The 18,050-nt window shown below is 39.0% G+C and overlaps 1 protein-coding gene across 1 annotated transcript in view; it reads left to right on the top strand.

Annotated features, from left to right (window-relative positions):
- Positions 1–14,187, top strand: part of LOC122119984 (vomeronasal type-2 receptor 116-like) — a 31,705-nt gene extending 17,518 nt beyond the window's left edge. The window contains exons 8-9 of the mRNA XM_042694026.1: positions 9,906–9,994; positions 14,050–14,187. Of these exons, the coding sequence (XP_042549960.1) occupies positions 9,906–9,994; positions 14,050–14,187 (227 nt within the window). The remainder of the gene's footprint in view (positions 1–9,905; positions 9,995–14,049) is intronic.
- The last annotated feature ends 3,863 nt before the right edge of the window (positions 14,188–18,050 follow it).

Here is an 18,050-nt window from a genome sequence, read left to right as displayed (position 1 = left end):
TAATCAAGAAATCTAATATCAACAGTTGTTGGAGGGGATGTGGCCAAAAGGCAATCCTATTGCATTGTTGGTGGGAGTATAAACTTGTTCAATCGCTTTGGAAAGTAGTATGGAGGAGCCTCAAAAGACTCCACATAGAGCTCCCTTAGGACCCAGCAATCCCACTTTTGGGCATTTACCCAAAGGATCATAAACAAAGTCATACCAAAGCTACCAGCACAACCATGTTTATCTCAACATTATTCACCATAGGTAAGATATAGAACCAACCCCGATGCCCCTCATTAGATGAATGGATCAAGAAAATATGGTGTATATATACATTGGAATTCTATGCCTACATCAGAAAGAATGATATTGTCCCATTTGTTAGGAGATGGAAAGACATGGAAAAATTATATTAAGTGAAGTAAGCCAGGCCCAAAGAAACATAGGTCTCATGGTTTCCTTTGTTTGCAATGAATATGTTTAAGACAAGAAGAGAAGGTCAAAGGCCATGTACATATGACCATATGTGATGGTGTTAAGTGAAATGGAGCCCAACACAGGGACACAAGTGTTCTTTTTTCTTTCTTGATATTATTTTTAATGTACTTATAATGCACTGTGTGACTCTTTTGTTTCTTTTGTATCTTCTTCTACCACGGTAAAACCCCTGTGTTCACTGTATTTGATTCAGGTGTTCTGCATCTTGTATATACATTTTTGTAATTTGGGGAAGGAATAAAGTGGAATGCTTAAGTGGGGATGCAGTTTGACCCATTGTGATGATGAGATGTACAGGACACTTACAGGACACTATGTTGAGGGGGAGGGATGGGGAGAGGGGCAGTGAGAGGTGTTGGCAGGTGGGAGGGAAGAGATGGAGGAGGTAACAATGCTTGATAGGAAATGTACTCAGTACCTTTCCCATGTAACTGTAACCCAACTGTACAGTATTTTTACAATAAAAAATATTTTTTCTGGCTTTGATTAGATATTTACTTCAATGTAAACCCTAATTTATATTACTCAATTCTTTTTTTGTTGTTGTTATTCTTAGTGCTTTAACTCTGGCCCTAGGCACTGTCCCTCATCTCTTCAGCTCAAGGGAAGTACTCTACCACTTCAGACACAGTGCAACATCTGGTTTTCTGAGTGGTTTATTGGAGATAAGAATCTCCCAGAGTTTCTTGCTCAGGCTGGCTGTGAACCTTGATCCTAAGATGTCAACCTCCTGAGTAAGTAGGATTATAGGCATGAGCCACTGGCACCTGACTATTGCTCAATTCTTTTTATGCTAAAAGGCCAATGTTTGACGGTTTCTACCTAAAAGTTGTTTTCCTTCAAATATTACCTGATGAAAGTTAGAAGATTGATACATAAAGTGATGCATTTAGATGCATTTTGTAAACAGCATAAGTAATGGTCTGAGCTTCCTTAAGTTTGTTAAGTTTGGACTCTTGTTGGGAGCTGACAGTAAAGGTTAAAGGTCATCTTGACCCTGGTGCTCACTTAAAGGCACGTAAAGGAATTGGCTTACTTAAAAACATCAGGTGCCCAGGATTGCTTTCTATGTCTGCAGAGTTGTTTTACTTTCTACAAGTTGACCTTGTCCTGTTTTTTATTGAACTCTGTTTTTACTGAAATTTTCTTTGTTTTTCTAGACTATTGTAACCTTATGTTACCTCTTGACTTCTATCAGTATATATTAGGGAAAGTTAAAAATAAATGGTGCTGCAGTCTTTTATTTTTGTTTTATTTTATTTTATTTTATTTTTTGTGAACATACTGTACAGAGGGGTTACAATTAAATAGGCAGGATAATGCGTACATTTCTTATCAAGAATTGCAGCCTCCTCCTTTGTTTACACTTCACATCCCTTAAAAGCCTCCCCCCCAACCACCCCCCAACACCCCCCCCTCCCCTACTTCCCTCCTCCTCCCCGCACCAACTTTGTAAAGCTCATTTTCAACATGACAACTTGTACTTCTCATTGTTGCAACAGGTCCACCTGTATCCTTAAATGACTTGTTTTTCCCCATCTCCTCCACAAGTTATACTGACATCAAATATAGTGAAAGCAGGGGTTATACTGTGGGGGAGGGACATACAAAGCAACAAAGAAATAATCTTATAAATGCATTAGAAACACATGCCTGAAAGAAAAAAACATTAAAATACATATCTAAGGGTTCATTTTCCTAACATCACATTATCTGACCTTTTCCGCTTGACTCATACATATACTAGATATTGCAAATAAGGGAAACCATGGGACCTATGTTTATTTGGGCCTGGCTTACTTCACTTAATAAAAATTTTTCCAAGTTTTTCCATTTCCTAACAAATGGGGCAATGTCATTCTTTCTGATGGAGCCATAGAATTCCATTGTGTATATATACCACATTTTCTTGATCCATTCATCTACTGAGGGGCATCTGGGTTGGTTCCATATCTTAGCTATGGTAAATAATGCTGCAATAAACATAGTTGTGCTGGTAGCTTTAGTGTGGTCTTGTTTGTGATCATTTGGGTAAATGCCCAAAAGTGGGATTGCTGGGTCATTGGGGAGCTCTATGTGGAGTCTTTTGAGGAACCTCCATACTGCTTTCCAAAGTGGTTGAACAAGTTTACATTCCCACCAAAAATGAAGTAAGGTTCCCTTCTGTCCACATCCCCTCCAGCATCTGTTGTTGTTAGAGTTCTTGATTTTTGCCATTCTAACTGGAGTGAGGTAGTATCTCAATGTTGTTTTGATTTGAATTTCTTTTATGGCTAGGGATGTTGAGCATTTCTTCATGTGTCTATTGGCCATCCTTTCTTCTTCTTCAGAGAAGCTTCTCTTTAAGTCTTTACCCCACTTATTTATTGGGCAGTTGTTTCTTTGAGGATTTGTTATTGGGGGATTTAGTTTTTTGAGTTCCAAGTATATTTTAGATATGAGACCCTTGTCTGTTGTATGGCTAGTGAAGATCTTCTCCTAATCCGTGGGCTTTCTATTGATGTTGTAGCTATGTCCTTTGCCATGCAGGAGCTCTGCAACTTCATGCAATCCCATTTGTCCAACCTTTCTTTGATTTGTTGTGTTTCCAGGTCTCTATTCAGAAAATTTCGGCCTGAGCCAAGGAACCTAGGATTTCTCCTATTCCATCCTGTAATGTTTTCAGAGTGTCTGCTTTGACTTCGAGGTCTTTGATCCATTTGGAGTTGATTCTAGGGTGCAGGGTGATATATAAGAATCTAGCTTTAGTTTTCTACATGTACTTAACCAATTTTGCCAGCAATAATTACTGAAGAGGCTGTCTTTCTTCCATTTTATTGTTTTAGCTCCCTTATCGAAGATTAGATGGCTATAGGTCTGTAGGTTCATTTCTGGGTTTTCAATTCTATTCCATTGGTCCTGAGGTCTGTTCTTATACCAATACCAAGCTGTTTTGATTACTATGGCTTTATAGTAGAGTTTGAAATTTGGTATTGATATTCCTCCAGCAGTGTTCTTTCAGTTGAGGAGCGTTTTTGCTGTTCGGGGTCTTTTATTGTTCCATATGAATTTTTGGATTGCTTCTTCTATTTCCTTGAAGAATAAGGTTGGAATTTTGATAGGTATCACGTTGAATTTGTAGATAGCCTTGGGAAGTATTGCCATTTTCACGATGTTAATCTTTCCAATCCAGGAGCATGAGAGGTTTTGCCATTTTGTGAGTTCTGTTTTGATTTCCTTGTTCAAGATTTTAAAGTTTTCATCATAGAGGTCCTTCACTTCTTTAGTTAAGTTAATTCCTAGGTATTTTATTTTTTGTGGGCCTATTACAAATGGAGTTGCTTTCCTAATTTCAGCCACACTTTTCTCACTGCTGGCATACAGAAAAGCCATTGATTTGGGGGGGTTAATTTTATACCCTGCTACTTTGTCAAAGTTTTGAATCAGCTTGAGTAATTTGGGAGTGGAGTCTATGGGATTCTTTAAATACAAGATCATGTTGTCTGCAAAGAGGGAGAGTTTTATTTCTTCTTTCCCTATTTGGATCCCCTTTATGTCTGCATCTTGTCTTATTGCTGTAGCTAAGCATTCTAATACTAGATTGAAGAGAAGTGGAGAGAGTGGACATCCTTGTCTTGTTCCTGAGTTAAGAGGAAATGGCTTTAGTTTTTCACCAATAAGTATAATGCTGGCTGTAGGTTTGTCATATACAGCCTTTATTGTATTGAGGAATGTTCCATGGATTCCTAATTTTTCCAAAACCTTCATCATAAAGGGGTGTTGGATCTTGTCGAATGCTTTTTCTGCATCTATTGAGATAACCATGTGGTTCTTATTCTTGCTCCTGTTGATGTGATGAATAATATTAATTGATATGCATATACTGGACCAGCTTTGCATCCCTGAAATGAATCTTGTTTGATCGTGGTGTATGATTTTTTGGATGAATTGTTGAAGTCGATTGGCCAAAATTTTGTTGAGAAGTTTTGCATCAATGTTCATCAAAGAAATGGGTCTATAGTTCTCTTTCTTTGATGAGTCCCTGCCTGGTTTGGGGATGAGGGTTATGATGGCTTCATAGAATGTGTTCAGTACTGAACTTTCTCTTTCAATTTCATTGAAGAGTTGGAGGAGTATTGGTGTGAGCTCTGCTTTAAAGGCCTTGTATAATTCCATTGTAAAACCATCTGGTCCTGGACTTTTCTTAGCTCGGAGGTCTCTTATTGCTCTTTCTATTTCAATGCTTGATATGGGCCTGTTAAGCTGGTTTAATCCATTTGGTTTAGTTTTGGCATGTCAATATTTGCTAGGGAAAGGTCCATTTCTGTCATGTTCTCAAACTGATTAGCATAAAGTTTTGAGAAGTATTCCCTTATAATGTTCTGAATCTTGGTTGTTTCCGTGGTGATGTTTCCATTCTCATCACTGAGTTTATTTATTTGGATATGTTCTCTTCTTTTTCTGATAAGATTTGCTAAGGGTCTGTCAATTTTGTTAATTTTTTTGAAGAACCAACTCTTTGTTTTGTTGATTCTTTTTATAGTTTTTTTGAATTCTAATTCAATTAATTTTGATTTAATTTAAATGATTTCTTTCCATCTACTGGATTGGGGTTTATCTTGCTGCTCTTTTTCAAGGAGGTTTAGATGTGTCATTAAATTGTTGTTTTCAGATCTCTCCAATTTGTTGATGTAGAAGCTCAGAGCTATAAACTTGCCTCTGAGTACTGCCTTTGCTGTGTCCCAGAGGAGCTGCTAATTTGTGTGTTCATTTTTGTTGAATAGCATGAGCATTTGAATTTCCTTTCTAATCTCTTCCATGACCCACTCGTGATTCAGCAGTGTGTTGTTCAGCCTCCATGTGATACCGGACTTTCTTTGGTGGCTTTTGGTGTTGAGTTCTAATTTTATTCCCTTGTGGTCAGAGAGAATGCAAGGTATAACTTCAATGTTTCTGAATTTAGACAAGTTTGCTTTGTGGCCTAAAATGTGGTCTATTTTAGAAAACGTTCCATGTGCTGCTGAGAAAAACGTGTAGTCTGATGCTGCTGGGTGAAGTGTTTCATAGATGTCTGTTAAGTCTAGTTGATCTATGCAGCTGTTTAGATCTGAGGTTTCTTTGTTGAGTTTTTGCCGAGTTGATCAATCTAGTGGGGAGAGTGGTGTGTTAAAATCCTCAACAATTAATGTCTTTGGATCTATATGGGACTTGAGGGAAAGTAGTGTTTCTTGGATAAATTTGGTTGCTCCATTGTTTGGCGAATAGATATATAGAATTGTAATATCCTCCTGAAGGAGAGATCCCTTAATTAGTATGTAGCGACCTTCTTTATCTCTTCTCACGAATTTTAATTTGAAGTCTATTTTATCTGATATTAGGATTGCAACTCCCGACTGTTTATGGGGGCCGTTTGCTTGGTAGATTTTGTTCCAGCCTTTAACATTGAAAATGTGTTTGTTTTTACAGGCAAGATGTGACTCCTGAAGGCAACAGATAGAAGGGTCTTGTTTTTTAATCCAACTAGACAGTCTCTGTTGCTTAATTGGAGAGTTACGTCTGTTAACGTTAAGAGATAGGACTGAGAGGTATTTGGGAATTCCTGCCATGTTATCCGCCTTCTTGGGGGCTGTGAAAACTGAGTTTTTCCTATGGTTCTTGGATTCTCAGTTTGGGTGCAGTTTCTTGGCATTTATTGTGGTCGTGTTGGTTTTCTATGTATAGGACATCTTTAAGAATCTTTTGTAGGGCTGGTTTGGTGGAGATGTATTGTTTCAATTTTTCTTTGTTATGGAAGGTTTTTATTTGGCCTTCAGTTTTGAAGGAGAGTTTAGTTGGGTACAGTATTCTTGGTTGATAGTTGTTTGATTTTAGGGCATGGCATACATCATTCCAGGCTCTTCTTGCTTTGATTTTCTCTGCTGAGAAATCTGAGATGATTCTAATTGGTTTCCCTTTATAGGTGATTAATTTTTTCTCCTTGACAGCTTTAAGGATCTTTTCCTTGGTCTGAGTTGATCTTGTGTGGATTATAATGTGATGGTGGGATGTCCTATTCTGGTCTGGTCTATTTGGGGTTCTAAAAGCTTCTTGTGTCTGAATAGGAGTATCTTTTTGTATGTTTGGGAAGTTCTCTGCTAGGATCCTGTTAAAGAAATTTCCTAGACCATTAACTTCTGTTTCTAGGTGCTGCTCTACACCCATTATCCTTAGATTAGGCCTTCTGATGGTGTCTTCCAAGTGTTGGATAGATCTGTCATATTTCTTGGACTTGTCTTGGATGGTGGTATATTCTTTCTCTATAATATCTAGGCTGTCTTCAATCCCTGAGATTCAATCTTCTGCATGGTCTAACCTGCTGTCAAGACTTTCTACTTTGTTTTTTATCTCTTTTCCTTCTAATTGGTCAGCTTTGATGGTTTCAAATTCTTTGTTGAAGCTTTGTTTTAGATCTTGTATGAACTTCTTTACTTCCTTAATTTGGTGTTCAGTGTTTATTCTCAATTCACTTAGTTGATTGGTTATGGTTTCCTTGGACTCCCATTCCTTCTGTTGGGTTCCATTCAGCATTCCCTTTGTCGTCTCCCTGACTTCCTTCAACTCTTTGTTAATGGATTCCATGAATGCCTTTAGTGATCTTTGTGTATTCTCTTCCTGCTCTCTCAATTCCTGTATTACTCTTTGATTAGCATCCTCCCGTTCGTGGGATTTCTATAGTTCTCTTTGAGTGTTCTCGGCCTGCTCACGCCATTCTTGCCTTTCTCTGAGTATTCTCAAGCTGCTCACGCAAATCTTGTATCAGTTTTTGAGTAGCTTCCTCACGCTTATGATAGTCCTGTATAAACCTTTGGATTGCCTCCTCTCTCTCCCTATCACGCTCATACAGAGTCCTTTGTACGTTTTCAAACTTCTCATTTATCATGTTTGCCAGCAGTGTTTGTAGAGCTATTTGGGAACTCTCCTCTAGATTATTCATATCTGTTCTGTCCCGATTATCAAGATTGGGAATTGAGATACCCGGATTTGTCATTTTTCTTGTGTTTTTCCGGCTTACTCTGCCCATTTGAGATGAAAATAGCATCAGTTTTGTGCTCGAACACTATCTTAAGGCAACCATCAACCATAGTCTGAATTTGTACAGTCAATAGTTTACAGATACGATCTAGTTCAACAGATACATCTATTCAACAACAAACAACTATATGTTAATGGGCTTCAAACCACAAAGTAGAATTTGGAAAACCAGAAATTATTAGGGTAAGGGAGAGATGTGGGTAAAAAATAGGAATAGATTGGTGTGGGGAGGCACAGGGAGAGTTAACTAAGTCCTAATCTCAATGCAGGAAATAGGTTGGGTAGGATGAAAGTATAGAGAGAGAAAAAAAGAAGAGAGGGAAAGGGAAAAGAAAAGAGACTAGAAAAAATAGAAAGGTAAAAATTAATAATATTATGTAGAACGAGAACAATCTATTTAGAGAAGAACGTGAATATATTGAGAGAAAGGGAGATATATAGAGGAGATGTGAAAAACTTAAAAATAAAAATGCTTAAAATATTATATAGGTATAAAGAGGTAGTACTGCTATTAAGGAATTTAAGTCTCAGAGGTTTTGAATTGAGTGATAAATTTGTGGATTAAGTGTGTACACAGTGGGGGATAGGTGCTAAGAGTCAACTACGGGTTTATCTGAGGATGTGCAGGACAAGAGTTAAGTCACATAAAGAAGAACGAAAGAGAGGAAAAGGTGAAAAGGATAAGAAAGGAAGAAAGAAAGATCAGAAGTTCAGTGGAGCTAAACAAAAAACAAAAAGGTAATTAAAAAAGAAAAAAGAGAAAGAAAACAAAAAAAAGAAAGAAAAACGCACTCACGTATTCCTAAAATAAAAATTAAAAGAGGAAAAAAAAAGTTGCTGGAAAACAATATTTTTTTTTCATAAAAGGCAAAAATTAAAGATTAAAAAAAAGTTTTAGAAAAGAAAAAAATTTTTTTTGTATAAGATAACAAAAAAAGAAGAAGAAGAAGAAGAAAAAAATGTTCTTTGATTTTTTTGGGAGGGGTGGGAAAAATCCTGTATCTCCCTTGTGTCTGTAACCAGCCTCTTGTTGGAATCTCTGGTGTGCTTGTGGTCCTGTGGCTTGGTTGGTTTCTTAAGTCAGTTTGTTCAAACAGGAAGAACAATGCTCTGCTTTACCCAGGATTTTGTGTTCCTCCTCCCAGGCTAGTTCAATGGGAGGCTGATCTGCTTTGAGAATCACAAAAGAGGGGGATGCAGTGATGAGGCTAGGTTCTGGGTTGAGTTGAGGCCTTTCAACAAAAAGTAGCTTTTCCCTGGGGCTAGTTTGTGAAAAACTCACAGAGCCCAGCCTGGAGTCATTCTCAGGGTTTCTGTTTACTGAATTTCAATTGATTGTCCAGGCTGCTAGAGGGAGGGGCAGCCTCTGGCTCTGATTACCCAGTGAAGAAAGCCACTCCTAGGGCTGGCACCTGAGCTGGGTGACTTTTCCCTGGGTGGAGCTGAGTCTGGCAGGTCATGCCAGAAGGAGTGAGGACGTCAGGCTTCTACTCACGACGAGTCTTGGTTCCTGGGTCGTCTGGTCTGTGAACTGCAGGCTGAAGATGTCCACTCCTTGTCGGTTCTTGCTGGTGTTGAGTAGAATCTGCTAGCCCGCTGCGTCTGGCTCCTTTGTCCCGGACTCTCTGTGGCTCAGGTATGGCACCCTGCGGTTGCCGCTGCCACCGCCTCTGCTGCCGCGGTGGCTGCTGGCAAGAGCTTGGATGTGTCTCCTTGCCTGGATTTTCCCTCTCTGGCCTGTCTCTCTGTTCTGTGCTGGCACACTTGGTAGGATTCTCTGGCTTAGGATTGTACACTGGAACTCTAAAACTGCTTTCTATGCGAGAGCTTGTTTAGATTCCAGCTTCTCCTCCACCATCTTCCCGGAACTCTGGTGCTGCAGTCTTGAGCTGCAGACATCCCGACCCCATCCTTTGTCTTCTGTCTTTATTTTTCCACATCCTCACCCCCTAATTTAGGATTTCCTTTCGTTGCTGGGAGGCTCCGGCAAGTGGCACCTGAACAGGGACCTGAAAACCTGGGATCACAGCAGAGGACCTTCTAAGGTAAGAGGACATCCAGAAATAGAGAGTGGGTGAAAATATTGTCGGGAGAAAGAAATTATGGGGCAAGGAAACAGCTGCATGCTATATGTGCAGTCTCACAAGGGTATGCTTCATGCTCAAGAAGTGAAAGTTAGACAGAGTCAGTTAGAATGTTTCTTTCATTTTGTTGAGGAAGTATACCCCTGGTTCCCAGAGGAAACTTAGTTTAGAAATTTAGCAAAAAAAAAAAAAAGGAAAAAAAGGATTCAGGGTCACTATGATGCAAATGTACGGTAAGTTAAAACATTGCTGTTTGTAATTGTCTGTTATCTGTGTAGCCTGCAGGTTCTGTATTGGGGTTGGAAAGAGGTCTTGGTGGACGCACTATAAGACAGCCAACTGGGCAGGTGGGAGCCATCCCCCGGACCCTCACGGTAAACTATCCACTAGTGTGGACATTTGGGCCTGTCTGTAGTCTTTCTGTCTGAAGTCTATAATGGGCATGCTGTAAATGTGTTTTGTCTCAATATTTGTGTGTATGTATTCTGGAATTCTTGGAATGTTTCTTCTCTCAGATTCATCCTGATGCAAGAGCCCAGCAGAGACTGGCTAACACCACCTTTTAATATCTGTTTCTCTCTAACTCCTTCTTTGTTACTTACACTTTAAACTGACCCCCTTTCTACCCTTCACTGCCACTTCCTCCACCCTCTCTGGATCCAGAGGTAGGATGGTGGTGGGGAGATGAGAAACCTGGAGGATCTAACAATAACTTAATAGGGCCGACAAGGAAAACTCACAGCCGGATGAAACTGCCACTGACCACCTGCAAGTGACACCAGCAAGATCTTAGCATTGGGCTTTGGCCCAGGGAGTCTGAGTATGGGAGAGAACCTGTCAGTCTGAGGGGATGGCCGCTAAGGACTTCTTTCCCTTGCCCCAAGATGACTGGGAATTCTCCTCCACCTTAGAAGGCCCCTGGGTCAACGTTTGCAGGAATCTAAAAGAAAAATCCTCCGCAGATGAGTAAAGGGGGTTCAAGTCCCCTGGTAAGTGGATTTGAATCCCACTTGTGAATGGTGGTGAGATGTTGCCCCATTCACTGAGACCTGATTTTGTCTTTATGGCCACTTGTTTGTCTTGTTTACTTCGGTGTGTTTTCTGTTCTATGTTTTCTGAGGTAGGGATAAACTGGGGGCCCATTAGCCCCCAACTCAGCCTTTGGTTATTGTCTTGTGTAGTTCTGTTTTAGAATTGGTACCAGTTTTAAATGTACATACAACTGATTTTAATTTTTGTGTGCTTTAAGATCTGTGTGTATTTTGTATGTGTTTATGAACATGTTCAAGATAAGAATTATCAGCATGCTGTTACAATTGGATGAGTTTAAGTTTAAAATTGAGAAGGTTATGAGGTTTGGATATTACCAAAAATTTTTTAAGAATTTTCACATTGTTTTAAATGACTTTTTAAGGATTCTTTAACTTAAAAATAAAAAAAAAATCTGATATTTTAAAACGCATAAGCTGTTTACACTGTAATCAAGTTATCTGTCTTAACAAAAATGCCTTGGCAATTTGAAATTTAGTTCCCTTGGCTTAAATTTGGGGATAAATATTAGAAGTAAAATTTGGGGATAAATATTAGAAGTTTAAATATAAAAGTTTTTTAACACTGTCAAAGACCTGTTCTGTCTAACGCTGTGTATTTTCACTCAAAAATCAAGAGATTAAAAAAGGAAAAAACTTAAAAAAACCAACAAAACACCTATCTTTAGGGGTTATGGGTAAACAGGCAAAAGCACAGTTCAGGTGGTCATACATGGTGGGACGGGCCATGGGAGGAGTCCACGCATGGTGAAAGAGGACAAGCTGGCACAAACACAGTTCATCTAACCCTAAAGAGTGAGATTATGTGTTTGCCCATTCCATAGGAGGTGCCAAGTGGCCCAGCTTTGTTCTGTCCTTTTTCTCTACAGATAAATACTAGAAACATGACGGTAAAAATTAGTGATGTGATGATCTGATTAGTATTGCTAAAACTGGCCCTTGGACTTAAAAAGTGGGCTAAAAAATGTTTTTGTATAATGTGACTTGCTTTCAATGATGTTTTACAATTAGGATATGTTTTTAAAAACATAAAGGTGTTAAGTTTCGCTTCTTGGTACCGTGATGGTGATTGTAATTCTTATATTAAGAAAAATTGTCATTTGAGTTTAAAAGTTTTAATGTGTATCTGTTTTAAAACAAGCAGCCAAGAGACAATGAGTGACACTTGCCCTCAAAATTTTAAGAGATTTTTAAAAATGTAACTAAAAACTAAACTAAAAAATAATAAAAGAGATTAATAGGAGGCTTAAAAAATTAGGAATGGATTTCTGGATATAAAGTTTAAAAGTAAAATTATTCTTAACATTTGCCTCAAAGTGAAAAAATTAGGATCACCAAAATAATTGCTTAATTGCTATTCCAGTTTGCTCTTACAGGTTTTTTAAGTTTCCAGCAAGCCCAGAGCAAAGCACAGAGGATTCTTACAAGTTTGTCAGATGTAACTTTGGCTCTTAATAAGTTTCAGGTAAGAGCATGCTTTAAAGCTACTTCTATGTTGACCACCTTGTTGCTTTTAATTAGAGTAAAGTGGCCTTTTATGAGACTCATTGATCTGCAAACCGGTTCAAAGCCAGCCTGGGCAGAAAAAGGTCCCTGTGAGACTGTCACCTCTACTCAGCCAGCAGAGTGCTGAAAGAGCAAGCAGAGTTGCTTTGGGATTCAAAGTGGCAGAGTGCTAGCCTTGAGCTGTAGAGCTGAGGGACAACACTCAGGCTTGGAGTTCAAGTTCAGCAACCAGCTAAGGAAAATGCAAATGAGGCATTTATCCCAGTGTAAAGAAGACATTCCTGGGACAAGGGCAATGGAGAAGCATCCAGAGGCAGTAAGCCACTGCTTGGATGGCAGAAATGCCAGATCCTAGAGTCATTTGTGTGTGGCCCTTCAAGAATTGGTCAGAGCCAGGAGGTCATGGGAAGATAGTGTGTAAGCATGCCTAATGTCCATGACTGTCTACCTTGTAGGGACAGGAACTTGTCAGTAATCTGTGAAAGTACTAAAAAGCTAAAGATATAAAATGTGGGGGATGGTTTAAATCCCAACCCCTGTATGTGCCAAAAGCCCTAATTGGCAGTAAATTTGAGCTAACACTAGCTACATAAAATTTATCTGTTCAAAACAAAATTTTGTAAGCCTGACAGTGTGTTTCTATTAACATCTGTCTAAAGGCCTACACAGGCGACTTAGACATTGTTAGGGTTACTAGAGGTCACATTCCTAAAGATGCTTTTACAAACCAGAGTGCTAAACAAGCTACACTGCTGTAGCCAGAGAAAAAGTCTGTGCATTTGTCAAAAATTAAAATATTGTTCTTAATGACATCTAACCCTGGTAACTTCTTTGTAAAATAGCCTAAGGTTATAGGTTCCTGGTTAGGTAGGATCAACACCCCTGAGTCAGCTTGAAGAAGTTACAGAAGATGAATCTTCGCCCATCATCCCCTTTTTAGAACAAGGGACCAGAGTCACAAAAGAATGTGGCAAAATAGACAGAAGAAAAAGGCATGGAAATAGTAGTACAGGCCTGAACCCTCTATATCTGTCTAGAAAATCAGCCTTATTAAAAGAACTATCTAGTTAAAAAAGTCATCTTGGTAAATTGTCCTGGGCTATTGTCTAAATAGTCTTAAAAACTAGTGGGCCACAGCCTGCCAAGCCTATGTATTACTTGTATCCTTAACCAGTCTGTGTAGAAATTTACAGCCCAGCACAAGGTGTGACAGTCCCTTGGAGCTACTGAGAGACCCTACTGCTGCTGCTGCTACAGCCTGACAGTCACCTGGAGGAAATTTACATCATTACCCTGACCACCTCCATTATGGAAAAAGTAGACTAAACTCCTGCCTGATTCCATCTTTTGGATGGCTTTGCTTTGTCCATGTTACCATATACCTACTCTAATTTTATTATTGCTACTCCTCTTGCCGGGGAGACTAGTAAACATTGTATTGCTCATTCCCTACACTGCTTTGCCACTATGGGACTTCCTAAACATATTAAAACTGATAATAGTCCAGGATATGTTGGACAAGCTTTTCAAACTTTTTGTAAATCTTACCAGATTGTTCACACTACAGGTATTCCCTATAATCCTCAAGGACAAGAAATTGTTAAACAAGCCAACGGGCTGTTAAAACCAAATTTTTAAATTAAAAGGAGGAAATTATACCCCTTCTCTCCTGTTAATATTCTTCTCATGCTTTATTTTACTAAATTTTTAAAGTTTAGATTGTAAGGGCCTTTCCGCAGTACAGTGGTTTGGGGAAAAAAAGAGAGCAAAGAGCTTTTGCCCAAGTTAAGTGGAAGGATCCATTAACAGGTGATTGGCACGGGCCAGATCTGGTTTTAACATGGGGTCGAGGACATGTTTGTGTTTTTTCGCAGGAAGAAAATAAATCCCGCTGGTTGCCTGAGCATTGTGTTAGGATTGTGGAGGCTCATTCAGATGACACAAACCCTGACACATTGGGCTTACATGCTGGATCCCCCGATTGTGCACCCTACAACTTGGGAGGGAGTTGAAGTACTCATTCACGTCAATGGATCATACAGTACAGCCCCCGAGCACACCAAGATGAGAGATATCTCAGCTTCAGGCATTGGAACTCCTTTATGCTTTACCACCAGCTCTAAAGGCTCCATTCCAGGCTGTATTAGAATGCTATCCATGACTTATAAAACTTGGATCCCGGACAAAAATCAAATGTACAATATACAGATGACATCTTTAACAACTAGGCACTGAGTTCATGTAAATTCTACTCTACCCTATATGATACCCGTTGCATTAATTCTTCACAAATAGTAGTATCTACAGGAGAGACTCATCCAATAAGGTGCAGGCATGTACAGCCATTTGTTACCAATATTTCTGGAGCTAACTCTCAATTAATGGACTGGTCTGGAGCTAATCTTACTAATAAGTACAATCTTGGACTGTGGTGGATGAATGGGCATCCTCAACATCATGTTTGGATGCTGGTGGCTGCATTCAACAACATAACCTGGCCCAGTTCATCCTTTAAAAAAATTATGAGTTGTGTATCACCACCTATGTCATTATGTATGGACCATTTAATATTTCTGTAGGAGCTAATTGTTTTAATGTCACCTGCTCTAATTGTTCTTTTACTAATTGCTCTTATAGCAGCATAACTGAATCCATACTTATTGTTAGACAACCATCTTTTATTATGCTTCCTGTAAATATTTCTGAAACTTGGTATGAAGATTCTGGCATTCAGGTGTTAAGACAATTGAAAGAACTAATGCACCCTCTTGTTGGGCTACTTGTAGCTGATGTTTTGGCCTATATTTTGTTAGCCTCCGCAGCAGCAGCTACTGTGGCACTAACACAAAATGTACAAACTGCCCATTATCTTAATCAGCTTGCTCATAATACTACATAAGCCCTACCTCTGGACTCTAAAGTGGCAAAAACTGCTTTAAAAAACTGTTTAAACAATTTCAACGCTATATCCCTTTCCTGACTTATGTTAAAGGATTGCTAATGTCATTGCTTGGCCTGGGAATGCTTTTGCTGATGGTTTTTCTATGCCTTCCTTGTATTATACATGCACTACAAAACTCTCTTATGAATTTAGCCAGCCAGCTACATAAGATCAAGCTCCATATAAATGAATTCCCCCTAAGAGGAACTGCAGCCAGAGACAGGTAACAGGGGGTGCCAGTCTGACCAACCTAAAACAGGGCCTTCAGCTTCGCTCTGAAGAAGTTCCCGATGATGGGTAAGACAGACAAGCTGATCCACCCAACCTAAGACAGGCGGCTTCACTTCTTTAAACAAAGATGGGGGAGATGTTGGGAGCTGACAGTAAAGCTTAAAGGTTATCTTGACCCTGGTGCTCACTTAAAGGCACGTACAAGGAACTGGCTTACTTAAAAACACCTGCAGCCCAGGATTGCTTTGCTATGTCTGCAGAGTTTTACTTTCTACCAGTTGACCTTGTCCTGTTTTTTACTGCACTCTGTTTTTACTGAAATTTTCCTTGTTTTTCTGGACTATTGTAACCTTATGTTATCTCTTGACTTCTATCAGTATATATTAGGGAAAGTTAAAAATAAACGGTGCTGCAGTCTTGAGCTGCAGACATCCCGACCCCATCCTTTGTCTTCTGTCTTTATTTTTCCACATCCTCGCTTCCTAATTTAGGATTTCCTTTCATTGCCGGCAGGCTCTAGCAGACTCTTAGTTCAATGTCAGTCTACATGTGATTCTCCTGTTCTCCCTATTTTAAAACCAAATGGGAAATATAGATTTACAACTAGTTTGTCTTAGGGTAATTACTTTACATTTTTAACATGTCATTTTGAGATCAAATGTTTCAAAGAGGTAACTGAAAATGCAAATTTTTTAAAACTCAGTAATGAAGCCAGGCGCCGTTGACTCACATCTGTCATCCTAGCTACTCAGGGTGCTGATATCTGAGGATCGAGATTCAAAGCTAGCCCAGGGGAAAGTCTGTGAGTCTCTTCTTTCTAATAAACCACAAGAAAACCGAAAGTGGCGCTATGGCTCAAGTGATAGAGCACTCTAACTGAGTGACAGCCCCCAAGTCTAGAGTTTAATCCTATAATGGAGTCTGGGGGAAGGAATTCCACATTCCTCCCGATGGGGACTTTATATTCCACTAAGGTCCACCACGCAGAGATACCTCATGTAAAAACATGAATTTATTGAGGAATTGAGTAGCTGACCAGCCAGGGATGCAGCACAGACCCGGGAGCTGTGACTGCGACCCCAAGCAGTCTTCAAGCTGGCATTTTTAACGGGTAGGTTACATAGAGTTACATAGATGAGCCATGCAAAGTAGTTTTGGCACATTTTCATTGGCTATAGTTATAAGACCTTCAAATTCATTTGTTCTTTACAGTAAATATCATATGTAAAAATTTACAATGGGCTGCCCATGGTGGGACCACTGGGTGGTGGTTTTTAATTGGTGGTCTTAAGGCCCTGTTACTGAAGCATGCAAGCAAGGTTACAGAAGCAAAACAGCAAAAACATAGCCTCAAGTCACAGGAACATAGGCAAAATATAATCTTGACTTGGTAAGCATGACTAATACTATTAATGCAATTGACACTATTAAAAATTATTTTTATTTAAACTCCTGACTAATACAGCAACTCAGAGCAGCTGGTGATAAGCTTCAAGGTTGTCAGCAGCCTTCTGCAAAGCTGCCAGCTTGGTAACCTTGATTGAGGGAAAAATGTTCTTTTGGTTTTTAGCAAGGATTGAGAAGCAAAGGCTGACTAGTAGTCGGGCTTTATATGGGGTTTTTCTTTACCAAGAGGTTTTTGTCCTTTATTAATATCAACTGAGATATTACAGCCCCACGATTGACAAAAAAACTCAGTAAGGAAATAACAAATGTAAACGAAGAAGGAAGTTAGTAAATAAAAGCCTTCAGAAAGGAAACTGAGGAAACAACTTGTTTTCAATTGGATAAAAAATGACTTGAGAAGCAAAATTGTCTTCACTGTTTCTAACCACAAAATGTTCAAGTAGCTCATGGTCTGAGTAGGTCTTGAGTTTCATAAAATAGAGCTTACTATAAAATAAATTGTATTAAATAATTTGGTTGATGATCAAGAAAATTAATAATCACAGATGCTGGTGGAGATGTGGCCAAAACGAATAACACTGTTAATGAAATAAATGACAAAAGTTATAATATTACATACACATTACACACACACAAACTGGTATGGGTGTTTGCTATGTCTATGTTTACATACAACGAGTGTTTATCATGACACTACTTAGAAGCTGAATTGTAGAACCAGGTACCATTCCAATCAACCCATGAAGAGAAAAAGTAAATTGAGTCACACAGACACAATGGAGTCTTGAGAATGCAATTATATATATTACATATGGGAGGAAGTGGATATCATTGTGTTAGTAAAGCACCCTGACAAATACATCAATAGTATATACTGGACACCATGTGGAAAATGAAGTATAAAACCTATGGGTGGGGAAGGAAGGGAAAAATTGAGTAACATTGTAAAAACAGAAATGTACTCATTACCTGATTTACATAATGGTAACTCCTCTGTACATCACCTTTACAAAACAGACAGATATACAGGCACACAGAGAGACACACAGATAGGTAGATAGATGTATTATCACCCAATGCAGATCCCCAATATTTCTCTTATTTTTGAAATATAGGCAGAAGAAGTCTTAGAGTAATAGAGTAGATATCAATGACAATGAAGTAGAAATTGTAAGGTTCTACATAATGGAAACCTGACATGTGGTTCAGGCAGACATAGCAAACTTTCCTCCTGCAGGAGATGGAAGCCCATGGATAAGAGAGAGGAAAAGGAAAAACAGAGAGAGAAGGGGATTT

Source organism: Dipodomys spectabilis, unplaced genomic scaffold (assembly GCF_019054845.1).
Source record: "Dipodomys spectabilis isolate Male_0828 unplaced genomic scaffold, ASM1905484v1 ptg000173l, whole genome shotgun sequence".
Taxonomy (NCBI): domain Eukaryota; kingdom Metazoa; phylum Chordata; class Mammalia; order Rodentia; family Heteromyidae; genus Dipodomys; species Dipodomys spectabilis.
Note: the sequence above shows the minus strand (reverse complement) of the source record. Positions and strands in the feature narration are given on the sequence as shown.